Source organism: Scyliorhinus torazame, chromosome 13 (assembly GCF_047496885.1).
Source record: "Scyliorhinus torazame isolate Kashiwa2021f chromosome 13, sScyTor2.1, whole genome shotgun sequence".
Lineage (NCBI taxonomy): Eukaryota > Metazoa > Chordata > Chondrichthyes > Carcharhiniformes > Scyliorhinidae > Scyliorhinus > Scyliorhinus torazame.
Genome location: NC_092719.1, coordinates 218730695 through 218757854, shown reverse-complemented (window position 1 = coordinate 218757854; position 27160 = coordinate 218730695). Strand labels below are relative to the sequence as shown.

Sequence of the window (27160 nt, the reverse complement as noted above, 5' to 3'; positions counted from 1 at the left end):
GGCTGGGGAAGGAGTCTGGGTGATCCACAATGTACACAACGGCTGCTAGTTCTGCCGCCTGCGCGCCTAAGTGGCCGGGTAGTTTTATTGCGATTTCTTCTAGGGCGCGTCCCTGCCCGTCCTCGACATAAATACCGCATCCTGTTATGCGCTTCCCTTCTAATATTGTGGAATATCCATCCACATATATCCTTATGGGCTCACACGTGTCTGTGTGCTGGGGGCTCTGGGGTGAACTACCTATCTTTCTGGGGGGTGTTTTCGCAATAAAGGGGCCTGTGTTGTGGTGCGGTGAGATGATTTCACATTCATGGGGGGTGCCTGGGTACTGAAGGTTATCTGCTAAGAAAGTGTGGGTCTTGGTCCTTTTAACAGTGATGTCCCGTCCCTGCAAAGGAAGGGTCCATCTGGCTGCTCTTATTTGACTAACTGTACCGTCCTTAAGTCGTCCGTCCAGTAAAAGTTGGGTGGGGGTGTATTCCGTCAGGATTGTGATGGGGTTCAGTCCGGTTATGTATGAAAAACACTGTACTGCCCAAAAAACTGCGAGCCGGTGCCTCTCACAGGCTGAAAATCCCTGCCCCACAGCATCTAAAACTCTGGAAGCGTAAGCCACGGGCCTTAACTGTTCGTGCCGTTCCTGGAGGAGCACGGCCGAAATGGTGCAGTCTGCGGTCGCTACCTCTATCGCAGAGGAGGAAAGCGGGTCTGGAACTTGTAGTGCGGGGGCTGATATGAGTGCTCTTTTCAAAGAGTCCACAGCATCCGTATGCTGCGGAAGCCATTCCCAGGGGGCTCCTTTCTTTAGGAGGTCTGAGAGGGGTGCTGCCTTGCTGGCGAAACCGTCAATGTGGTTTCGGCAGTAGCCAACCAGTCCTAAAAACGACCAGAGGGCTGAAACCTTCTGGAGAAGGGGCAATTTGGCAATCGAGTCAATCCTTTTATGCTCGATCTCGCGTTTACCGTGTGTGATAATTGTTCCCAAATATATCACCTTGTTTTCCAAAATCTGGTCCTTTTTGGGGTTTACTTTACAACCAATTGAATGAAGGAGTTCCTGGAGTTCGGCCAGAAGCTCGATGTGCTCTGCCTTGGTGTCTGTCTGCAGTAATAGGTCGTCCACATACTGGACCAGACATTCGGGGCGAGAAAATATTGATAATCCATTTGCCAACTGTCAGTGGAAAATGGAGGGGGAGTTGTGGAATCCTTGTGGCAGGCATGTCCACGTGTACTGCTGATTTTTAAAGGTGAAGGCAAATTTGTACTGGCACGCCTTTGCCAATGGAATGGACCAGAATCCATTACTGATGTCCAAAACCATAAAGTATTGTGAGTTGAGTCCCTGTTTGAGCATAGTCTCGGGACTTGTGGCTACCGTAGGGGCTGCTGCGGGGGTGACTTTGTTGAGTTTCCGGTAATCGATGGTCAGTCGCCATGATCCATCGGGCTTTCTCACTGGCCAAATTGGGGCATTATTAGTGGAGGCTACTGATCTGAGTACGCCCTGCTCTAATAAGCTGTCGATAACTTTTGCGATTTCTCCCTCTGCCTCTTGGGGAAATCCGTATTGCTTTTGGGGTCTAGGGTCAGGTCCTGTGATTTGAACGGAACCAGTCATCCGGCCACAGTCGTGTTTGTGGGTCGCAAATGCTGTCCTGTGCTTCTGCAGAACTGCCCTAACCTGCTTGTCCGTGCTAATCGTAGTCGGGTCAAACCGAAATTCACCTACTGCGCTAATCTTGTTTGCATATTCTCCTATGGTGAGCGTTGCGGGGGCTCTTGCGGATTTTGCCATTCTCCAGACACATTGGTTGACTGATTCAAAGGACAGATTGTGGGAATTCATAAAATCGATGCCTAAAATGTGTTCTGCTGTGTGGGGTAGATCGACTAAGACTATGGGGTGCATGGTGGTGATGTTGCCGATTTGAATGGGTACAGGGGCTGTGATGTGTCCCTGCTGTGAGTGGCCTGTAAAGCCGCTGTGGGTGATGGTGGCTGTAGTGGGCCACGTGTCCTTTTGAAACATGGTGGAGGAATTGATTGTGGTGCGGGAGCCTCCTGTGTCCCAGAGAAACTCGATTGGCTGTCCCCGTATCTTTGCTGCAACCACTGGTCGGCCGGACCGATCCCAAAGGGTGTCACAGACCCAACTGGGGGAGCCCGAACACCGTCAGTCCGTTCCGTTCAGGTCCGTCTGATCTGAACGGGTGCTCATACTATGGATGGGCTCTGTCCTATTCTTATTCAGAGTACCTGTCTGCTGGGCTCTCTGTTGCTTTTGTGGGGCATTACATTCTCTTGTAAAGTGTCCCAACTGTCCACAGTTGTAACACTCCTGTGACATTTGTGGGGGGGCTGTTCTTGCCTTCATTTACCCATGCGGGGTTCTGGTGTGCCTTAACTGCGTGTATGTCTGCTTCTGCCTGCTGTTCTTCAGGATTTTTATTTGCGGGTTTGTTTTGGACAGATTGCTCCCAGGCGCGGGACAATCTTTTGAAAACCCATTTCTCATTGTGGGCTTCCTCTGAGGGGTCATAGTTGGTACAGGCTTTTTGTCCTGCCTCTGTGGCATGGGAGATAAGGGTGCGGGTCCATTTGGCCATGTTGTCTGGGGACAAATGGGTGCGGTCTAAGTCTCCGAAAACTGCTGCGAAATGGATCCACAAGCATCCAGCAAACGCTGTGGGGTGCTCAGTTTTCTTTTGCCTGCACTTATTGAGGCCATCTATGGGGTCATCCCTGTTATACCCGATCGCGTCGAGGACCGCGGTATGCATTTCTGCAAGGGTGCCTCCTCCTACATTCTGTGGGTCGGGAAGGGCTGCTACGACCGAAGGGTCTAAACTCAAAACTGTGAGCTTTACTTGCTCTCACTCATCCAGGCCGTACATGGTTGCCTGCTGTTTTACTCTGGCAAAGAAGTGGTGGGGGTCTGAGGTGGGGAGGAACGGTTTGATTTTATCGCACGCGTCCTGTAATTGGGTCACTGTTAAGGGGGTGGTATACAGAAATTCCGTGTCGTCCGATGTGGCTGTGCGGTGGGTGGTGACTGGGTTCATTGGTGCCTGAACTATCTGCTCTGTGGGGGGTTGGGGCACTTTTCTCTTCTGGGTCTTTCCCTGCGCACATGTTCCCTGAACATATCTCTGCGCTGTCTCACTCAATTCATCCCAATCAAGGCCGTCTTCCTCATCTAGCTGTGATCCAAAGGTTTCCTGGAATCCTTTTTGAACTGAAAGCAGAGATTGCAGTTCTGCAATCTGCTTCCGGCACTTTGCGTGATCTAGTGAGCTTTGTCTTTGCTCCGTGGTGGCAGCATGGAGTGCTCTTAACGCTGCCTTCAGGTCACTACACTGCCTCTGCAATGTCTCTACCTGCTTCTTGGTTTCCTCTCGTACCAGGACTGCACATTGCGTGTCCTGATAGGCCTTTTCGTACTGGGATTGGAAGCTACTTAAGTGCGCCAGACAAGACTGGTGTGCCCGCTTGGCATCATCCACCTCTCCGTCCTTTGCTGCTAACTTCCTCCTTAACTCTACGTTCTCTTTCTCTACCTCACTGACATCGACCTTGCTCATTCGATGTATGCCTTTTATCTCTTTTCGGAGCGTCCTAATGACCTCCTCTGTGCCTCGCAATTGTGCCAAACAGGACATGATTGCCATCGGCATGCGAGCTTTTCCTAAGCTCTTCTTGTGAATCTCGCTCAGGTTCTCCCACCAAGTATGTCCTATACTCCCGGGACCTGTTTCCTCATTTTCACAGAATTCGCTCCAAATTCGCAACCTTTCCTTTTGAGGTACTTTCTGATTGCCTCTTCCCAAACGGGACACTGTCCTACTCTACTGCTGGTCGCTGCGACCACAAATTCTTCGGGGTTCATGAGGCGTTGCATTGCCTGCATTGTCATCTTTCCTCTCTGAATACTTCTCTTAAAATTTGGAACGAGGGGTATTAAGGCGGTGATGTAATTATGGGTACGGCTTTCGCTATTTTCCGGAATACAAACTCCCGACAGTTTTGTCGCAACAAAAAATCTATCAGTATTACCTTATCGCCCTGTTAGTTACGCATGCATTAACACATTTCCGAATTATGAGGATTGATCAGAACTGCTTGAACACTTGTGGTTTTTCTGTTCCCAATGGGATTTCTAATTCAAATTTTGGGTTCTCCCGGAGTGGTTAAGCCACTTCTAGATCGGGTCCCGTCAGGATGTCGCCAGTAATATGTTGCTAACTTTTGGTTGGTTCAATTGGCTCTGTTTTATAACCTTTGCTCTCGAGTCGCCAGGTATCTTTATGATACCGCCACGAGGTTCGAGTTCAAATAACGATCAATAACTTAACACACCAATTAGTAAGATTCAAATCAATACACATTTATTATACACAGTAAATCGCTACTCATGCATAAACTCTACTTTCTAGGCTATTTCTATCACTAAAAGGCCTATACTTAGCTTCGGACTGGCCCACCAGGTCAGGGGAACAAATGGCCTTTCGTTCGTGTTCTGAGTCTGCGGGATTCAAAAGCTGGTATGGACTGGTAGCTAGGAGCGCCTATCTCGTAGCGAGCGTTGACTTGAGACTTACTTCTTTGGAGGGCGCCGGACAGTTCACTCTCAGGGGTTGCTTCGCGTTGCTGAGTGACCCTGTCAAGAAGGACGATTTGAACTTGGGGGCTTTACTTTATCGTCCCCAGGGGCTTCCCGCCTTTCGAAGATTGGACTTCGTTCCAATCGCTTGGTTCAATTTCTCCAATACTGGAGCTGTTCCCTGATCGTTGGGCGGTCTTTAAGTGTCCGTTAACCTCTTTTGTGTTGGCTCCTGCTGGCGCCGAGGAGTCTGGCTTGGCTTTGTTTACCTCAAAATGTTTTGATTGTTCCCGGGGATCACTCATTACTATGTAGATGGCTGCTACATTACTATGCAAATGGCTGCTTGTATCGATGCTGTCTGGGTTTTTGCAGAGTCTAAAACACAGTAAACTTGCACCTGCTAATTTATGCCTGTGTTGGCTGAATTTCCCTTCAGCCTTTGCGGTTCTCCATTTTAAGTCGGGAAGTGGCCAACTAAGGTGGCTACACCTTCCCTATGTACGGTATGCATTGTTTGTACAGCATGCAAGAAACAATACTTTTTACTGTATACAATACATGTGACAATAATAAATAAAATAAAATCAAAAACCCAAACGTTGCCGTCTACCATTCCCAAGGTCCCAAAATCGAGGCCCGGAATTGTGTTATAACCCCCTGGGCTAGTGCGCAGTCAATTCCAGCTCCACTTGACCCGGAGTTCCAATGCAATAGGATTAAACAATAATTCTCAGACAAATACCCAATTCTTTGTCCCTTGACTGCCCAATCATTACAGTCACCGGTTTGTAAAGTTAAACACAGTTATTGTTCAATAATAACAAGAACTATGTGAAAGATGTAGCAAATACAACTGGCTAACTATTATCTAATTCCTACCCCTCCCCCCACTTTAAATTGCCCCCAGCCGCAACACACAAAAGAGACAAACACAGAAGGGAGGGGAGGGGTGAAAAACATAAGTGAAAGTAAAAAGAGCCTGTTTCAGATGGCTGTCTTTAAGCCAACCTCCCTTCGCACTCAGTTTCAGATCTAGCTCTCTGTTTGCCGCCTGTAATGGGTTCACTGTCAATTCATTCATTCAGTCTCTCTGTAGGTTCAGAAAAACATCAACTCACAGCCTTTCTGGAGAGAGAGAAGGTCCCTTCCTCGGAGTGTCCAGGATTCAAACTCAGCTCCTTGGGTCTCTGAAAATCGTCGAACTTGAGTAAGTGCCAATCCCCACCTGTTACCAGGCAGAATCAGGCCTTATGGCCAATTCATTGAAAACAGCCAACCAATCGAAACTGAGGGAGTGCTGCACTGTCAGAGGGTCAGTACTGAGGGAGTGCTGCACTGTCAGAGGGTCAGTACTGAGGGAGTGCTGCACTGTCAGAGGGTCAGTACTGAGGGAGTGCAGCACTGTCAGAGGGTCAGTACTGAGGGAGAGCTGCACTGTCAGAGGGTCAGTACTGAGGGAGTGCCGCACTGTCAGAGGGTCAGTACTGAGGGAGTGCCGCACTGTCAGAGGGTCAGTACTGAGGGAGTGCTGCACTGTCAGAGGGTCAGTACTGAGGGAGAGCTGCACAGTCAGAGGGTCAGTACTGAGGGAGTGCTGCACTGTCAGAGGGTCAGTACTGAGGGAGTGCAGCACTGTCAGAGAGTCAGTACTGAGGGAGAGCTGCACTGTCAGAGGGTCAGTACTGAGGGAGTGCCGCACTGTCAGACAGTTGGTACTGAGGGAGTGCTGCACTGTCAGAGGGTCAGTACTGAGGGAGTGCTGCACTGTCAGAGGGTCAGTACTGAGGGAGTGCTGCATTGTCAGAGGGTCAGTACTGAGGGAGTGCTGCACTGTCAGAGGGTCAGTACTGAGGGAGTGCTGCACTGTCAGAGGGTTGGTCAGTACTGAGGGAGTGCTGCACTGTCAGAGGGTCAGTACTGAGGGAGTGCCACACTGTCAGAGAGTCAGTACTGAGGGAGTGCTGCACTGTCAGAGGGTGAGTACTGAGGGAGTGCCGCACTGTCAGAGAGTCAGTACTGAGGGAGTGCTGCACTGTCAGAGAGTCAGTACTGAGGGAGTGCTGCGCTGTCAGAGAGTCAGTACTGAGGGAGTGCCGCACTGTCAGAGAGTCAGTACTGAGGGAGTGCTGCACTGTCAGAGAGTCAGTACTGAGGGAGTGCTGCGCTGTCAGAGGGTCAGCACTGAGGGAGTGCCACACTGTCAGAGGGTCAGTACTGAGGGAGTGCCGCACTGTCAGAGAGTCAGTACTGAGGGAGTGCTGCACTGTCAGAGGGTCAGTACTGAGGGAGTGCTGCACTGTCAGAGGGTCCGTACTGAGGGAGTGCTGCACTGTCAGAGGGTCAGTACTGAGGGAGTGCTGCACTGTCAGAGGGTCAGTACTGAGGGAGAGCTGCACTGTCAGAGGGCCAGTACTGAGGGAGTGCTGCACTGTCAGAGGGTTAGTACTGAGGGAGTGCTGCACTGTCGGAGGGTCAGTACTGAGGGAGCGCCGCACTGTCAGAGAGTCAGTACTGAGGGAGTGCTGCGCTGTCAGAGGGTCAGTACTGAGGGATTGCTGCACTGTCAGAGAGTCAGTACTGAGGGAGTGCTGCGCTGTCAGAGGGTCAGTACTGAGGGATTGGCGCATTGTCAGAGGGTCAGTACTGAGGGAGTGCTGCGCTGTCAGAGGGTCAGTACTGAGGGATTGGCGCACTGTCAGAGAGTCAGTACTGAGGGAGTGCTGCACTGTCAGAGATGCCATCTGTCAAATGAAACATGAAGCTAAAGTCCAGCTCATTCTCCCAGGTGGTGACAAAAGGGCCCACAGCTAACATTTCAAAGAGCGGGGAATATTCTCCAATCTCATGGCCAATATCTGTCCCTGAACCATCATCACTAAAATAGATTATTTGATTTTTTAAAAAAAATTTAGAGTACCCAATTTATTTTTTCCAACTAAGGGGGGCAATTTAGCGCGGCCAATCCACCTACCCTGCACTCTGTGGGTTGTGGGTGTGAGACCCACGCAGACACGGGGAGAATGTGCAAACTCCACAAGGACAGTGACCCAGAGCCGGGATCGAACCTGGGACCTCGAGATTATTTGGTTATTATTTTAATTGCTGTTGCAAATATGTGAAAGGCAGATCAGCAATGTAATAATATAAAAGCAAAATACTGCAGATGCTGGAGATCTGGGGTGGGATTTTCCAACCCCCCACCGGGTCGAGAATCCCCGGGGGGACGGCACGAGTCCCGCCCCGATGGCGGCTGCCGTATTCTGCGGCACCGTTTTTTGGGGAGGGGCAGGATTCACGCCACGCCGCTCGGCGGCCGTTGTCAGCCGCCCCGCCCCCCGGCATCCATCTAGCCCCTGAAACAGGTGAGAATTGCTCTCCTTGGGGCCCGTTGATGCCAGACTCGTTGCCACCGGTTTTCCCGCCGGCGTGGAGACTGAGTCCCCGGAAAGGAGAATCCCGGCCCTGATAATAGAGATGCAAATCTGTCTCTCTTCATTCACATTCTCAATAATACAGCTGAGCCATTGTAACCTCACGTAATAATAATAATCGCTTATTGTCACAAGTCGGCTTCAATGACGTTACTGTGAAAAGCCCCTAGTCGCCACATTCCGGCGCCTGTTCGGGGAGGCCGGTACGGGAATTGAAGCCGCGCCGCTGGCCTTGTTCTGCATTACAAGTCAGCAGTCCCGAGTTCCAGACTTGCTCAGTTTGCTGGTGAAATGGTTTTCAGGCTCCTAAATCCTGTTGCCTGCGAAGCTGCCTCATGGGCACTAAATATCTGCAGAGAGGGGAAATTGTTCTTTGTTTCTCTTGCTTGCTCAGCAGCCTGTTACTAAAGTTCAAACCCAATCTCGATGTCCTCCAGGAATTTTCAAATGGTTAGCTTTTTAATCTTCACACTCGTTACAATGAACCATCTGTCATTTAGTCAATTTACCCGATGACTTATCCTCTCCCAGTCTAATCGTTGCTGGGACAGGAATCTGCAACTCTGGAGAATGTAAGATCAAATCACACGGTGGCAGTCGATCATCTTAGTTCAGTTTTTTTACAAATCTTGCGTCACTTGAAGTGGCCATAAAGCTGTTGGATTATTGTTGAAAATCCAACTAGCTCACTCATGTCCTTTTAATAATAATAATCTTTATTGTCACAAGTCGGCTTACATTAACACTGCAATGAAGTTACTGTGAAAAGCCCCTAGTCGCCACACTCCGACACCTGTTCGGGTACACTGAGGGAGAATTCAGAATGTCCAATTCACCTAACAGCACGTCTTTCGGGACTTGTGGGAGGAAACCGGAGCACCCGGAGGAAACCCACGCAGACACAGGGAGAACTGTCCGTGTGGAGTTTGCACATTCTCCCCGTGTCTGTGTGGGTCTCAACCCCACAACCCAAAGAGGGCAGGGGGTAGGTGGATTGGCCACGCTAAATTGCCCCTTCATTGGAAAAAAATCAATTGGATACTCTTTAAAAAAAAGATATTGCCGTTTCAGTGGATCTTGCTGCTGAGGAGCCTTCTCAGCTTCCCGGAGCAGGCAAGAGGCATAAACTGGCTGACACCCAGAAAGAGTCTACCCAAATACAGACGTGTCATCGCTGTGCAAAGACGGACCATTCACAGGCTGATTACTGGAGCAAGGATAGCCAATCCAAGAATTGTGGCAGATGTGACCACACGCAAGAGCTTGCTGGAATAAAACAGTTTCTCCAGAGAAGAGAGTTCAAGCAAAGACACAGAACGCTTCCAAAAGAAGAACCAAAATATATTAAATTGTTTAAAAATATATATTTTTCGAAATAAATTTAGAGTACCCAATTCTTTTTTTCCAATTAAGGGGCAATTTAGTGTGGCCAATTCACCTACCCTGCACATCACAGGGAGAATGTGCAAACTCCACACGGACAGTGACCGAAACCCAAAACAAATTCAACTAAGAAAATTCACAATGTGAAAGAAAACAAGAATAACAATAATGAAAACACAGCAGATAATTCAGTTGAGGAATTGAAGCTGAATGTACTGTCAGTTCAAGGTAAATCATATTGGTTCTGGGTAGTTCCAAAACTGAATGGACAACCTGTCCAAATTGAGGCCAATATGGAGGCTACCGGCTCCATAATTCCCGAGGCCGTTTATGAATGAAAATTGAACCACCTACCATTAAGGCCAGCAAATGTCATCCTGAGAACGTACGCCAAGGAATTAGTGCCTCTAAGAAGATGCATCAGTCAAAGTAGAATTAAGCGGGCAAACTGCGGAGCTGTCATTCCATGTTGTCCGAGGAGGTTTTCCAGCTCTCTTTGGCCACTCTTGACTGGGAAAGATCAAATTAAATTGGATTGCTATGAACAGGTTAGTTGATTCAAAGATTGATTTACAAACTGTCTTAGAAAAATACAGCAATGCACTCAAGGACACACTGGGTACATGAGTACAAGTGTCGTTGAAGAACAAGTAAAATAGCCAAAGTATCTTAAGGCTAGAGCAGTACTCCACATTATACATCCAAAAGTAGAATCTGAACTAACGAGACTTGTGGATACAGGGGTCTTAGAACCTGTTACTAGCAATGAATGGGTAGCCCCCATTGTGCCTGTAATGAAGCAAAACTGAACGATTTGCATCTGCAGAGATTTTAAACAACCATCAATCTGGTTCTATGCGCAGATCAATACTTGCTGCCAGTGATTGAGGATTTGTTTGTCAGCCTAGCAGGAGGACAGAGATTCAGCAAGAGTACAGAGTTACCTTGATGATATACTAATTACTGGTACCAATGAACAAGGACTTTACGGAACTTAGAAGCCATATTGAAATGCCTTCAGATGCATGGTCTTTGTGTGAGGAAAGATAAGTGTGATTTCTTTCAAACATCAATCCAATATCTAGGCCATGTGATTGATAGTGAGGGTTTACATCAGGCACCTAAGAAGATGGAGGCTTGAATGGAGGATCCACAACCAATGAATGTAACACAATTAAGATCATTCCAAGGGTGAATTAGGGGAAATTTGTTTTGAATCTAGGAACCCTACTTAAACCATTATATACACTACTGTTCATCAAGGAAGCTTGACATTGGACACCAGAGTATGAAAGATCATATTAGTCAGCTAAAGAAGCACTGAGGAAGTCAGAAGTGTTGGTACATATCAACCCAAAGTTCCCATTGCAACTTGCCTGTGATGCCTCGCTGTATAGAGTTGTATAGAGTTGGGGCGGTGGTGTCACGCATACCTTCAGAGGAAAGGATTTTCCATCGGCAGGATCCTCCTCTTCGCCGGCAGCGCAGTCACGCTCGCGGGTTTCCCGATAGCGTGCGGTGGCCCACAATGGGAAACCCCATTAGCCGGCTGCCAGAATGGAGGATCCCGCTGCCAGTGGGGGGGGGGGGGGGGGGGGGCTGCGCTGGAAAACGGGACTGGCGGGTAATAGCTTTTGTGTCACGTACATTAACAACTGCTTAATCAAACTACGCTCAGTTGGAGCACTGAGTATTATTTTTGGTGTGAGAAAATTTCACCCATACCTGTATAGTAATCACTTCACATTGTTGACAGATCACAGGCCGTTGACAGCTTTTTGGGGGGGCCACATAAAGGTAATGTAACGACATCACCATCTCAGGTGGTCTTAGGCTGCTTTCCCCTTTGAGGGGGAGAGCTGACTGGTGGTGATTTAACCGGAGGATCACCACACCTCAAGCGAGGGGCAAGATTGAGAAGGCCTCCATTAATAACCTCACAATGGTATCCCTTCATTGGCTGCAGGTAGACCGCAGCGATGGCCTTTTGATATTATCTGTATAGTCCTACGAGATCAAATACCATCAGTCTGAGAGCAATGCCAATGCTGATGCTGAGTCATGTTTGCCTTTTCCTGCTGCTCAGATACCACCCAATAGTGAAACTATCTTCTATTGAGCGCAGATAGATCACATTCCAGTGACTGCAGCTGTCCTCGGTTGACATACCGTGATCAGGAAGGTACTGGAAGTGGTATTAAAGGGGAGGATAGTGGGAACACATCTGAATTAAAGCCATATATTTCCAGAAAACTAAAGTTGACAGTACAAGCCGGCTGAGAGTAATTATTCTTCCAAATTTGAGACAAAAAGCATTGGAACAATCACATAAAGGACACCCAGGGATAGTTCGAATGATGGAACTTACATGGAGCTAGTTTTGATGGCCAGGAATCGATGCCCAGATGAAGGAAAAGTCTGGACTGTGCCAATCATGTGCACAGGTAAGGAATACACTGCGTTGTCCCCATTGCACCCATGAGAGTGGCCTAAAATGCTTTGGTAACGTCTACACATTGACTTTGCTGGTCCATACAAAGGGCACATGTTCATAGTCCTGGTAGACGCACATTCCAAGTGGCCTGAGGTGGTCCTGATGAAGCCAACAACTGCAGACCAAACTCAATGAGATTTTTGCCAGATTTGGGAAACCAGAACAAATCATGAGTGAGAATGGTCCACAGTTCGCTGCTCAGGAGCTCAAGGACTATTTGAAGATGAGTGGTATTGAATACATAAAATCAGCATCCTACCACCCATCCACCAATGGTTTCGCCAAAAACCTTGTCCAGTCCTTAAAACCTGCCCTGAAAGGTTCCAAGAACCAAGGTTCATTGCATCACTGTAATATCCCAACAGGACTTACTGTGTGAGAATGATTATTTTCCTTGTAGTTCTCGTCGGGTACAAGCTCCCCGCCGAGGGGCTCCTTTAGATGCAGTGAAAGTCATCTTGTATAAAAATGAAGTCAGGATCGGAATGGTCTACCCAGCTCGAGTGACTGTTAGGAAAAAAGATTGCTTGTTTAACATGCCGGGGAGATGCAGACTCCTTCCGAAAACTCAGATTGGGTGCTGGTAAATCCATGTTTAATCTATTTAATGGCCCTGTGGACGGGCACTTCGTATTTGATGTATTTTCATGTTTGGGCCTGCTCACACCTTTGGTTAAATTTGAGGATTTTCTGCTATTCGTTTTTTTCTACATCAGTTTATTGTTCCCTTTCCCTTTTAATCATTGTCGACAATTAAACACTAATGTGGCCTTGTAAGCTAGATAAGGTTGTATTTTCCAGTGTGGAATCTCCCTGCCAACAAAGGGGTTCGTTAATGGAAGCTGGGATAGAGGGTTTTCTGCAAATCTTCACAATATTCTATGAGAATAGAGCTTGATTTTAGTTGTGTTTCATTAACTGTAGGTTTTGGGAGAAGGTTTTTCTTAAATTGAAAGTCCCTAATTCATTTTGTTTTCCAATGAAGGGGCAATTTAGCGTGGCCAATCCACCTACCCTGCACGTCTTTGGGTTGCGGGGGTGAGACCCGCGCAGACACGGGGAGAATGTGCAAACTCCACACGGAGAGTGACCCGGGGCCAGGATCGAACCCGGGTCCTCGGCGCCCGTCAGGCAGCAGTGCTAACCCACTGCACTGCATCTGTATGCTACCCCAACTCGTGTCTCATACCATCACAGTTACTTGTATTGAGGGTGGCACGTGGCACAGTGGTTAGCACTGGCACTACGGCGCTAAGGACCCGGGTTTGAATCCTGGGTCACTGTCCGTGTGGAGTTTGCACATTCTCCCCGTGCCTGCGTGGGTTTCACCCCCACAACCCAAAGGTGCGCAGGTTAGGTGGATTGGCCCTTAATTGGAAAAAAATTAATTATTGGGTACTCTAAATTTATTTTTTTAAATAGTTGCCTGTATTGAGATTCAGGACCTTAGTCTTAGAATCAAACACCTCACTATCCTAAGGGTTCTCTCACAACTAGATTGCGAACTAAACCTTTCTCATTGCGCATCACCCAGTCCAGGATGGCCTGTTGCCTTGTCGATTCTCCAACGTATTGGTCCAGAAAACCATCCCGTACACACTGCAGAGATTCCTCCTCTATTGCACTGTGACTAATTTGAGTCACACAATCTATATGCAGGTTAAAGCCACCCATAATCACAGATGTTCCTTTATCACATGATTCTCTGATTTCCTGTCTAATTTATTCCCAACATTACCACTGCAGTTTAGTGGTTTGTTTACCACCCCTCCAAATGTTTTTTTGCCCTGTGGTGTTTCTTAACTCGACCCATACGGAGTCCACATCATATGTACTAATATCTTTCCTTAATATGGTATTGTAGAAGTGATTAATTGATTGATTTATTATCACATGTACTGAAGTACAGTGAAAAGTATTTTTCTGCGGCCAAGGGAACGTACACAGTAGACAAAAAGAATAATCGACAGAGTACATTGACAAATAGTATATCGACGAACAGTGATTGGTTGCAATGCGGAACAAGGGCCAATAAAAGCAAATACATGAGCAAGAGTAGCATAGGGCGTCGTGAATGGTGTTCTTACAGGGAACAAATCAGTCAGGGGGGGGAAGGTGGGGGGAGTCGTTGAGGAGTCTGGTAGCTGTGGGGAAGAAGCTGTTCCTATGTCTGGATGAGCGAGTCTTCAGACTTCTGTACCTTCTGCCTGACGGAAGGGTCTGGAAGAGGGCAAAGCCTGGGTGGGAGGGGTCTCTGATAATGTCTGCCTTCCTGAGGCAGCGGGAGGTGTAGACAGAATCAATGTGGGGGTGAGAAGCTTGTGTGATGCGTTGGGCTGAGTTCACCACACTCTGCAGTTTCTTGCGATCTTGGACCGAGCAGTTGCCATACCAGGCTGTGATGCAGCCGGATAGGATGCTCTCTATCGCACATCTGTAGAAGTTTGTGAAAGTCGATGCAGACATGCCAAATTTCTTTAGCTTCCGTAGGAAGTAGAGACGTTGTTGGGCTTTCTTGACTGTTGCATCAATGTGAGTGGACCAGGACAGACTGTTGGTAATGGTGTCCCCCAGGGACTTAAAGCTATCGACAATCTCCACTTCGGAGCCATTGATGCAGACGGGAGTGTGTGTCGTGCTACACTTCCTGAAGTTGATGGTCAGTTCCTTGGTCTTTCCAGCATTTATAAAGAGGTTGTTTTCGGTACACCATGCAACCAAATGATCTTTCTCCCTTCTGCAGTCTGATTCATCGTTGTTTGAGATATGACCCACCACAATCGTATCATCCGCAAACTTATAGATTGAATTGGAGTTGAATCTCGCCACACAGTCGTGTGTGTACAGGGAGTACAGTGGAGGACTGAGCACACATCCTTGCGGGGCCCTGGTGTTGAGGACGATTGTGGAGGAGGTGCTGTTACCTAGGTTTCTTAGGTTTTACTAGGACAGAGGCATCTGCAATAAATATTATATCATTCACATGTGTTCTGATATAAAATATATATATTCGTAGCTAACAGTTCGTAAGGCATCAGGAAACATGGGAAATTAGTTAACCGGCTTGACGACATTCCTTATATAGGCTATCTCACACAGATAACCACAAAGGCACACTCAGCAGTATGTTTTTCTTCAAGCCGATGTTCTTGTTGAATGTTGACGATGATGGTACGAGCCTGTACAAGGCCAAGATAACAGAGCTGTGTGTGCCTGAGACTCAAGGACGACAGATAGGAGGGTCTAGAAGATGTCACAAGACCATGTGTAACCCCCAGCTGTCCATGAGCCGATCACGCATTCCCCTCATGCCTAGTAATCAATTTCATTGGTCCAAAAGGGTCAACATATGTAATCTATAATCATTCTGATTGGATTGTGTGTGGCCAGGATGGGCTGAGTAACTGTTGGAAATGGTATAAAGATTGATGAATTTCTATGTTCGGTGGAGATGTATCTGGATCACCCAGACACTCGCTCCCCGCCGGCGTTACTTCAATAAACTGTTTGATGATTGGAATGGACCCAAGTGTCGACTGATTCATTCAGGCTAACAGTATTCAATTAAGGGGCAATTGAGCATGGCCAATCCACCTAACCCGCCCTATTATGTATTTTCTTTTAATTCCTTTTCTTTTCATGTACTTAATGATCTGTTGAGCTGCTCGCAGAAAAATACTTTTCACTGTACCTCGGTACACGTGACAATAAACAAATCCAATCCAATCTATATTTTCTTTAATCAGCAAAGCAACTCCACAACCGTTTCCTTTCTGTCTGTCCTTCCCCAAAACTGAATAGCCTTCAATGTTTAGTTCCCATTCTTGTCTCCGTAATCCCAACTATATCGTATCCCTATACATCTATCTGCGCAACTAATTCATCCATTTTATTTGTAATGCTCCAAGCATTTGGGTTCAAACCTTAAGGCTAGTCCTTTTAATGTCACCTTGTCCCATCCCTACTATTTTCTACAGTGTTATTATCTGATACAGACCCTTGATTTCTCTACCTATCACTTTTCCTAGTCTCCTTTCTGTCTTTTTCTCTTGGTCTCCCTGATCTGAATCCCCCTGATCTGAATCCTTACATAGGTTCCCATCCCCCTGCCATATTAGTTTAAACCCTCTCCAACCACACTAGCAATTACCCCCCAAGGACATCAGTCCCGGTCCTGCCCAAGTGTATCCCATCCAGTTTGTACAGGTCCCACCTCCCCCAGAACCGGTCCCAATACCCCAGGAATCTGAAACCCTCCCCCTCTCACCATCTCTTCTGATACATCCTGCTATTTCTACTCTGACTAGCATGTGGCACTGGGAGTAATCCTGAGATTGCTCCCTTTGAGATCCGACTTCTCAACTTTCTTCCTAACTCCCTATATTCTGCTTTTAGGACCTCATCACTTTTTTTAAAAATTCAGATTACCCAATTATTTCTTTTCCAATTTAGGGGCAATTTAGCGTGGCCAATCCACCTAACCTGCACATCTTTTTGGGTTGTGGGGGTGAAGCCCACGCAGACACGGGGAGAATGTGCAAACTCCATACGGACAGTGACCAGGGCCAGGATTTGAACCCGGATCCTCAGCACCGTAGTGTTGCTCGTTTTAGCCTTAGTTTACTTTATTCTTATTCTGTCACCTTTGCTCATGAGTCGCCAGGTATCTTTCTGATACCGCCACGTGGTTCAAGTCCAAGTAATGATTAATAATGCAACACACCGCTTAGTAAGAGTTAAATCAACGATCATTTATTATATACAGCAATACAATACTTATACAATAATCCTACTTCTAGACTATTACCTCCCACTAAAGGCCAATACTTAACTTTGGAAATGGCCCACCAGGTCAGGGAAATGAATGGTCTTTCGAATTGGTTCTGAGCCTGCGGGATTCAAAAGCTGGTACAAGTCGATAGTCAGGAGCGCCTATCTGGTAGCGATCGCTGGAGTAAGACTTACAGTTTTCTTGTAGAAGGGTCTCGAAGGTTGCGAGCAGGAAGAGAAGGGTCGAGTTGAACTTGGCCCCTATTCTTATAGTCCCCAGGGGCTTCCCGCCTCTCGGGGCGGACCTCGTACCTGGTTCCAAGTGATTGGACTTGGTCCCAATCACTTGGTTCGATATGCTCCAATACTGGAGCGATTCCTTGATCGAAGGGTGGTCGTTTACCTCTCTTTGTGTCAGCTCCTGCTGGCGCCGAAAGGTCTGGGTCGGCTTTCAATTGCTAATTTGTAGCAATTGTTCCCGGGGATGGCTGCTTACTATGCAGATGGCTGGGTTGTTGCGATGTTGATGGCTGCCCCAGCGGCGAATACACTGTTTTACCTGCAGCTGTCCGTTTGAGTCCTGTTGGCTGATTTTCCCATCAGCCTCTTCCGTTCGCCATTTTAAATCGGAGTTTGGCCATTCTAATCGGGAATCAGCCATTTTACGTGGCTACAGTAGGCAGCAATGCTAACCACTGTGCCACGTGCCGCCCTGGGACCTCATCCCTTTTTTTAACCTATGTCGTTGGTACCAATATGTACCACGACCACTGGTTGTTCACCCTCCCCCTCCAGAATGTCCTGTACCCGCTCCGAGACATCCTTGACCCTAGCACCAGGGAGGCAACATACCATCCTGAAGTCTCGTTTGCGGCCACAGAAACACCTGTCTATTCCCCTTACCATCGAATCCCCTAGAACTATTGCATCCCCACACTTTTTACTCCTTCCCTCTGCAGCAGAACCAACCGCGGTGCAACGAATTTGGCTGTTGCTGCTTTCCCCCAAGAGGCGATTCCCCTCAACATTATCCAAAGCGATATATCAGTTTTGCCGGGGAATGTGGTTCTAATGTCTGGACAGCTCTGACGGTGCAACTGCAGTGCACCCCGCAGAGGGTCTCCTACTTTCAGCTGTATCCTGTGTCCTGGCACAGCAGCGGGGCAACAGGCTGGTGGAGAAGGAGGGACATGCGGCCTGGTCTGAGGAGGTTGAGGAGGTGGACCTGGAGGGGATGGAGGAAGAGCCCAGGGAGGAGGAGCCAGAGGTTGGAGGACAAGCAGCAGCGAGGGTCCGGCATACCCGGAGGACCAGGGAGGCTCTCACCTTGCCGCTTCTCAGAGGACGAGGCTTTGTCCGTCAGCTATACCCTTCCCCTCCTAGCCCCCCTTCCCCTTACCCCCCCCTTCCTCTCCTTCCACCCCTTCCCCCCCGTGTAACATCACTCCAGGGTGATGGGCCTGTGTTGGCACTGTAAGCAGCGGGGTGGGGGTTTCAATATACAAGGCAGCGAGTGATGCTCATTCACTGTGAGGAAAGCTCTGGTGCTCCTTAGTTTATGCCAAAGTCTGACTCCTGTATTTCTGCTGACATCAGGGGCTTGTTTAGCACAGTGGGCTAAACAGCTGGCTTGTAAAGCAGACCAAGGCAGGCCAGCAGCACTGTTCAATTCCCGTACCAGCCTCCCCGAACAGGCGCCGGAATGTGGCGACTAGGGGCTTTTCACAGTAACTTCATTTGAAGCCTACTTGTGACAATAAGCGATTCACATTTCATCACACTCACACCCATCCTCTGAACGGGGTCTGCACCGGGGCAGTCGATCTTGGGTCACTCTGCCCGTGGGTCGGAGGGGTGGGGGAGCGGAGGAGAACAAAGGGTGGCGTTGCCGGCATGCCCACTGTGATGATTAACCTGACAGAGGCTTCATCACCGGCACCCACAGCCTTTGGGACTCCTCCAATCGGCCAGAGTGTTGCTGACACCTCCTCCTGAATTTCACGGCTCTGTCCCTCGCGTCAGCATCGGCTCCGGGATAGGACGCAGCTGACTCTAGGGATCCAGCAGACACCCGACTGCAGACTCCCTTCGATGTTCCTCCCGTCACTCGATGTGCATTCCAGCCCCACAGACCCCAGAGTCCCAACACAAGTGAATTAACCAATAATTTGTGAATTTTCCTGAGATCGTTAACCCTTGACTCTCCAATGAGTTACAGGCACAAGGTTTATAAGTAAAACATTAAAAAACTGTTTATTTATAACAAGGAAAAAGATGACCATATAATGGTAAGAATGGAACGATTGTCTGCTCATCTAAAAATCCCCCAAATCCCATCCCACCCTCCACCCGGACACACACAAGACAGACACAGGGTGGAGGGAGTAGGAAAGATTTAAAAATAACAAGGATTAAGAAGTCTATGAGATTTGAGGATCTTTGCTGCTGAGGTTGAGGCCTTTGTAGGCAGTGATCCCTTCAGAATGTGAGGTGTTGAACCGTCGGTTGGTTTGGATCTTCAAGCTGGGCCACTCATGCCGGATTCTCAGGTGGTGACACTTTAGGGACACTCTTCAACTTGTATTGAGCTGAGCCTTACCCTCGGAAGATGCACTTCAGGTCTGCTCAGTTTCTGATATGTGGTCTGCTTCAGCAGACTCGCTAACAGCTCGTCTCAGTTAAACAGAATATTAGAGCAGCAGTTTTCGCGAGGTCTTTGAGGGGTCTGATATCTTAACTGGGAGAGGAATTTGGTGAGTTCCCCTGCCCCAGCTCAGGCTTTGACTGCTCACTAACTGCTCTGTTTATCGGACGGGATTCCCAGCTAAGATTTTAAATAGAATTTCACCCCTTCTGGGTGAGAGATTCAAAAGGATTCCGCTCAGCTCTACAGCTCCAAACAAGACCCTGACTTTGAGAAACAGTCCCAGAGAGAATGCTACAGCTCAGTTGAGGAGAAAACAGGGTCTCCCAACTGGGGTTTTCCGATGAGATCCACCGCCTTCAGGGAGAAGAACTTAAAGCCTTCTTCACCCCTGTCCCGAAACGAAACTGAAACTGGAGAGCCAGTCTGCTTGTCTAGAGCTTCTGAAAGGTTCCACCAATCACAATCGACAGTAGGGTTTGACCCAGAATTTCAGATGCACTGATTGGCTGCTTGCCAAGTCCATCAAGATGGCATCACGGGCACCACAGACCAACAAGGGATAACCTGGGCCAGTACTTTAGACCAGGGGTGTTTTCAATTTGACCAAAGTCTGCAATTTAAAATGTAAACTGCAATGTTGCAGGGACTGGGATTAAAAAGAGAAACGCGCAACAGACAAATATTTAGCAAGTTCCTTACTTCGTGCTCACCAGATTGTGCCCCAGAAGCCTGCCCACTAATGTCGCCCACTGATCTGTGCTGGTCGAAGGTGGGAGTGATAGCTCTGATGCCTCAATGGTGGTCACCTTAAAGCTCTCCTCCGAGGCGTTCGCTTGGGTGGCAGGGGTGGGGATGACACTCGATGGCCCACTCCCATCAGATGGAGATCCTATGGGAGAATGGACATGTGTTCAGTGGGAGGGAAGGATCATTCTGTCTGACATGAACAACTCACTTGAGACAGGTCATCTGGGAGAAGGGGTAGTGGATTCCCACCTCTGTGGCACAGGGCAACCTTGGTGTCGATGACTGCTCTCTCCCTGGTCAACCCCACGATTTCCATGGTCCATTCCTCTTAGGGGATGAGGACTCTGATCTCTGATACTCTGCCACGTCTTGGCCCTCACACCTATTATAGTCCAACGTATCCTGTGGGGACAAAGATAGGGCATTATGAGCCTCTGCTTACAGATCCATGGGGATCTATAGCAGGTGGCATGTGTGGGCACTGCATCTGAACATGAAGGGTTTATGCTCGTCATCCCCTCATTCACCCAGTAGCTGCCCCAAACACTCAGACTCACGTCTAACAATTAGGCCTCACAGACCACCCTAATTCACCTCCCACTGTCTCCACTCCAACTACAGTCATATCACTCAGGCACAGAGCGACACAATCACTGACATTGACCCAAACACAGAGCTACACAATCATGGACATTGACTCAAACACAGAGCTACACAATCACTGACATTGACTCAAACACAGAGCTACACAATCACTGACATTGACTCATACACAGAGCTACACAATCACTGACATTCGCTCAAACACAGAGCTACACAATCACTGACATTCGCCCAAACACAGAGCTACACAATCACTTACATTGACCCAAACACAGAGTTACACAATCACTGACATTGACCCAAACACAGAGCTACACAATCATGGACATTGACTCAAACACAGAGCTACACAATCATGGACATTGACTCAAACACAGAGCTACACAATCACTGACATTGACTCAAACACAGAGCTACACAATCACTGACATTAACTCAAACACAGAGCTACACAATCACTGACATTGACTCAAACACAGAGCTACACAATCACTGACATTGACTCAAACACAGAGCTACACAATCACTGACATTGACTCAAACACAGAGCTACACAATCACTGACATTAACTCAAACACAGAGCTACACAATCACTGACATTGACTCAAACACAGAGCTACACAATCACTGACATTGACTCATACACAGAGCTACACAATCACTGACATTGACTCAAACACAGAGCTACACAATCACGGACATTCGCCCAAACACAGAGCTACGCAATCACTGACATTGACTCAAACACAGAGCTACACAATCACTGACATTGACTCAAACACAGAGCTACACAATCACTGACATTGACTCAAACACAGAGCTACACAATCACTGACATTGACTCATACACAGAGCTACACAATCACTGACATTAACTCAAACACAGAGCTACACAATCACTGACATTGACTCAAACACAGAGCTACACAATCACTGACATTGACTCAAACACAGAGCTACACAATCACTGACATTGACTCAAACACAGAGCTACACAATCACTGACATTCGCCCAAACACAGAGCTACACAATCACTGACATTCGCCCAAACACAGAGCTACACAATCACTTACATTGACCCAAACACAGAGTTACACAATCACTGACATTGACCCAAACACAGAGCTACACAATCATGGACATTGACTCAAACACAGAGCTACACAATCATGGACATTGACTCAAACACAGAGCTACACAATCACTGACATTGACTCAAACACAGAGCTACACAATCACTGACATTGACCCAAACACAGAGCTACGCAATCACTGACATTGACTCAAACACAGAGCTACACAATCACTGACATTCACTCAAACACAGAGCTACACAATCACTGACATTGACCCAAACACAGAGCTACACAATCACGGACATTCGCTCAAAACACAGAGCTACGCAATCACTGACATTGACCCAAACACAGAGCTACACAATCACTGACATTGACTCAAACACAGAGCTACGCAATCACTGACATTGACCCAAACACAGAGCTACACAATCACTTACATTCGCTCAAACACAGAGCTACACAATGATGGACATTGACAAAAACGCAGAGCTATACAATCACTGACATTCACTGAGACACAGAGCTACACTGACGTTCACTCAAACACAGAGCTACATGCATGTCTCCATCAGCCGGGGCATTGAGTATAAAAATTGGCAAGTTATGCTGCAGCTGTATAGAAACTTAGTTAGGCCACACTTGGAGTATAGTGTTCAATTCTGGTGGGCACTCTACCATAAAGATGCGAAGGCTTTGGCGAGGGGGCCGAGGAGGTTTACCAGAATGTTACCTGGTATGGAGAGCATTAGTTATGAGGAGAGGTTGGATAAACACGGTTTGTTCTCACTGGGGTGACAGAGGTTGAGGGGGCGACCTGATAGAAGTCTGCAAGATTATGAGGGGCATAGACAGAGTGGATAGTCAGAAGCTTTTCCCCAGGGTAGAGGGGTCAAATACTAGGGGACGTAGATGCAAGGGGCAAGGTTTAGAAGAGATGTGCGGTGAAAGTTTTTTTACGCAGAGGGTAGTGGGTGCCTGGAACTCGCTGCCGGAGGAGGTGGTGGAAGCTGGTTCGATAGTGATGTTTAAGGGGCGTCTTTACAAGTGCATCAATAGGATGGGAATAGAGGGATACGGACCCCAAGAGAGTTTTAGGTTAGATGGGCAGCATGGTTGGCGCAGGCTTGGAGGGCCAAAGGGCCTGTTCCTGTGCTGTAATTTTCTTTGTTCTTTGTTATCAAATACATTTTTAAAAGCAGTGACATCCTTGGCCCCAGGGAGGCAACACACCAATCTGGATTCACGTCTGCAGCCACAGCAAAAACTAACTACTCGTCTCTCAAATACCCTGTCACTATTCGTCCTGCAGTTTACTTTGTGTCCACCTCTTGCAGAGTCCCACTGAACATTGTGCTCTCACTTAATGACACTAAATAAATTGTCAACATTTCAGCTTCCCAGAACAAAAAACAGAAAATACTGGGCAACCTCAGGGCTGGCAGCATCTGTGGAGAGAGAGAGAGGAGGGAGCTACCGTTTCGAGTCTAGATGACTCTTTGTCAAAGCTTTTCAGGCCAGGCAAGCAAGACTGTACAAGGGATGAAAGAGAGGCGGAGTGTGAGAATACAACATGGAGAGCAAGCAGAAGGGAAGCGAGTGTAACGTCTGGGGAGGTGGTCCATAAATGCACCATGAACAGATGGTTTGGATGAAACAAGCCCCACCCCGAAACTGCAACCAAAGGACAGCCAGGCTCCCAATCCAATGAGGCGATGGCAAATGCAGCACTATGCAAATGAAGGATCCAAATGACCGCCAATGGGAGAGTGAGGTGGCCTGCACCTGACCAATGGCTGTGGTGCTGGTGGGTTATTAATAGGCGGTGACGTGTTGGTGGGCGGGGTTAATGCGGCTTCTAGAAGCGGAGCGGCTTGTTTGTTATATTGTAGCAGAAATTAACAAGCGGCTACTTTGTGTCCGGCTGCAGTTACATTGTAGCAGAAATTGACAAGCGGTCACTTTGTGTCCGGCTGCAGTTACATTGTAGCAGAAATTGACAAGCGGTCACTTTGTGTCCGGCTGCAGTTACATTGTAGCAGAAATTGACAAGCGGTTACATTGTAACCCAGCCCAGTTACATTGTGTCTAGGCGGCTGTGTTATTGTATCCCCGGGAGCAGCGATTGAAGATGTCTGGACGAGGTAAGACCGGCGGCAAAGCCCGGGCTAAGGCCAAGTCCCGCTCTTCCCGCGCCGGTCTGCAGTTCCCCGTCGGCCGCGTCCACCGTTTGCTGCGGAAAGGCAATTACGCCGAGCGAGTGGGAGCCGGGGCGCCCGTCTACCTGGCCGCCGTGCTGGAGTACCTGTCCGCCGAGATCCTCGAGCTGGCCGGCAACGCGGCCCGGGACAACAAGAAGACCAGGATCATCCCCCGCCACCTCCAGCTCGCCATCAGAAACGACGAGGAGCTCAACAAGCTGCTGGGAGGAGTGACCATCGCCCAGGGAGGCGTCCTGCCCAATATCCAGGCCGTGCTCTTACCCAAGAAAACCCAGACCTCGAAAAAATGAGGATCAAGTTCGCTTTGTGAATGATTTGGAGCAATTTCTCACTTTGATTTAGGGGGCGGGAGGAGAGGGGAGGGGAGGGGGAAGGGGGGGGGGATTCGGGCGATATCTGAATACAGCCAATGGGACCCGTCTTTGGTCTCCTTTATTTCATTGTAACATTGATGTAACCGATCAGAGTTTGAAAGATCGCTGAACTGTCCGACCGGGAACCGGCGCTAAAGACTCGGTCAGGAAAATCTCTGCTTTGTGGATTCTGCTCGCCGGATAGACCATCGCGTTTGTGTTCCATTTCTGTTTGTAATTTTCCGGGTCCGCAGGAAATGGTTTCGGGCGCTAATTTAAATTGAATGAGGTTCTGGGGAAATCTTTCATTCGCGTTCCGAGTTGTAGCTGTGTTTTTGTTTTCAGTGAAGAAATGGAGTGTGTGTGTCCGAGACAGAGCTGCCCTGTCCTATTTTCCTCCTCCCCCCCCCCCCCCTTTCCTCTCTCTCTCTCTCTCTCTCTGTTTCTATTTGGTTTCCGGAGAAGGGAATGACTTTTTGCTGTTCAATGGATCTTTATCCCAGTATTTTTTTTTGTTTTGACCATGGAAATCTGAGTTGTTTAATGTATTTGTAGTTTTAGCACTTTAATCGCTGTTTTGGAACTCTTATTTGTTTTGGGGTGGGGGTGGGGGGTACTGATTGAAATAAAATTATGAAATGCGATGTTTGGATGTATTTCTTTTCCAATGGGAGCGAAGGCGGATGGCTCAGTAAAACCACTGGGTTATGCAGACATTTGCAAATCCCAAAGCCAGTTGGTAAATTGTAGGAAATGTGAGCCACTTAAGATCCCACAGACAATGAGATCGGACGGCAGATGTATATTCACCAAGACGCCTGTGGGAGCTCCCATTCCTAAAAAAGCCTCGGAATCCGTTGTGCTTACCTGAGAAGGTAAATGTTCTGGCACCTACCTCGATGCAGCCCTCTTCCCACCCCAGTGTAGCGTTTGGTTTGGGAAGAGAGTAAGCTTGCTTCTCAGTGGGTTCTATCTAATTTTTTTTAAGGGGAGTGGGCTAAAATGCAGATGTCGCCATGTTAGAGGAGGGGAAATAAAGATATTTTTCCCCCTGAAATTGACAGCTTTGCAAAACAAATGTCAGAAACCTGTAACAGTTTGAAATTGTTTCCTTTTGGGTATATTTCACCTGTTTCGAGTTTTTCATGTCAAATGTTTAAATGGTGTAAAAATCCTATTTGTAATAAATGCATTTGTCACTCCCATTGCTTGCCTCAATAGTCCATGCCAATGTTTTACAGCCCCCCTCCTCCCAGTTGTGGAGCAGGAACACACTATGCTGTGGCAATCTAAAGGATTGGATATATCCAGCCATGTTGGCTCAGTTCAATTGCTGGGTGGACTGAAAGAACCGAAATACAGGTTGGGTTAAGGATCTACGAGGGAACATTGCACAGTGGAAATGTCACTGGCCTACTGATTGAAAGGCTCTGGGGCCAATTCCATCTCCACTGGCTAGTGGAATAAAAAATCAAATAGCTTCCAGTTTTTGAAAATTGATCATGGTAACTATCATTTGTTGTAAAAACCCATCTGGTTCACTATTGTTCTTTTTTTTTAAGGGAAGCAAATCTGCTATCCTGACCGAGTCTGGCCTACAGGTGACTCCAGACCCCTAGCAATGTGGTTGACTCAACTGAACTAGCAGAGTAAACCAACTGGGGATTGGGGGGAGAGAATAACACACTCATCCTGTCTCTCTCTCTCTCTTCAAATCAGGGCTTTGTAAGCACTGGGAAATAACTGGGCTGAGAGGGAGCCTGCAATAGGAGAGATAGTGGCATTGTCACCAGGCTAGAAATCCAGAGACCCAGGGTAACGCTCTGGGGGACTTGGTTCAAATCCCACCAAGTCAGATGATGAAATTTGAGCTCCATAAAAATCTGAGATTAAAAGTCTCATGATGACCATGAAACTGTTGTTGATTGTTGTAAAAATCCATCTGGTTCAGTAATGTCCTTTGAAATGCAAATGAAAATTGCTTATTGTCACAGGTAGGCTTCAAATGAAGTTACTGTGAAAAGCCCCTAGTCGCCACATTCCAGCACCTGTTCGGAGAGGCTGATACGGGAATTGAACCGTGCTGCTGGCCTGCCTTGGTCTGCTTTACAAGCCAGCGATTTAGCCCTGTGCTAAACAGCCCCTGGGAAGGAGTCACTATTATCCTCTGACCTACATGTGACTCAAGATCCACAACAATGTGAATGATTTTTTTAAAAGCCCTCTAAAATGGCCCAGTAAGCCCCTCAGTCCCAGGGCAATTAGGGATGAGCAGTAACTGCTGGCATTGTCAGTGACACCCACATCCCAGGAGTAAAAATAGAAAGCATAACTGATTTCCTAGCAGGTCAACTGACTCAAAACGATCAACAGTTTACTCCTGCCCTCATCATAAATAATAATCTTTATTATTGTCACAAGTAGGCTTACATAAACATTGCAAGGAAGTTCCTGTGAAAAGCCCCTAGTCGCCACATTCCGGCGCCTGTTCGGATACACGGGGAGAATTCGGAATGTCCAATTCTCTTAACAGCACATCTTTCGGGACTTGTGGGAGGAAACCCACGCAGACACTGGGAGGACGTGCAGACTCCACACGGACAGTGACCCAAGCCGGGAATCGGACCCGGGTCCCTGCCGCTGTGAAGCAACGGTGCTAACCTCTGTGCTACCGTGGACACGTGGTACAAGATTGCGATCTGGTGTAAGGGACTGGCAATGCTAGTGGACTTCATCAGGGGTCACTATTTGAACCATTGTGTTTCTTCCATCGCAATCACCTGACTTGGATGTAAGCGACACAATAGTTGAAAGTGTTGTCAGTTG

General features: G+C 47.9%; 1 protein-coding gene across 1 annotated transcript; it reads left to right on the top strand.

The window, feature by feature from the left end:
• The first annotated feature begins 23600 nt into the window (after nt 1-23600).
• LOC140388624 (histone H2A) lies at nt 23601-25539 on the top strand. Its single transcript, XM_072473071.1, has one exon. It carries the CDS (start codon nt 23891-23893, stop codon nt 24269-24271), a length of 381 nt encoding a protein of 126 aa, XP_072329172.1. The 5' UTR covers nt 23601-23890; the 3' UTR covers nt 24272-25539.
• The last annotated feature ends 1621 nt before the right edge of the window (nt 25540-27160 follow it).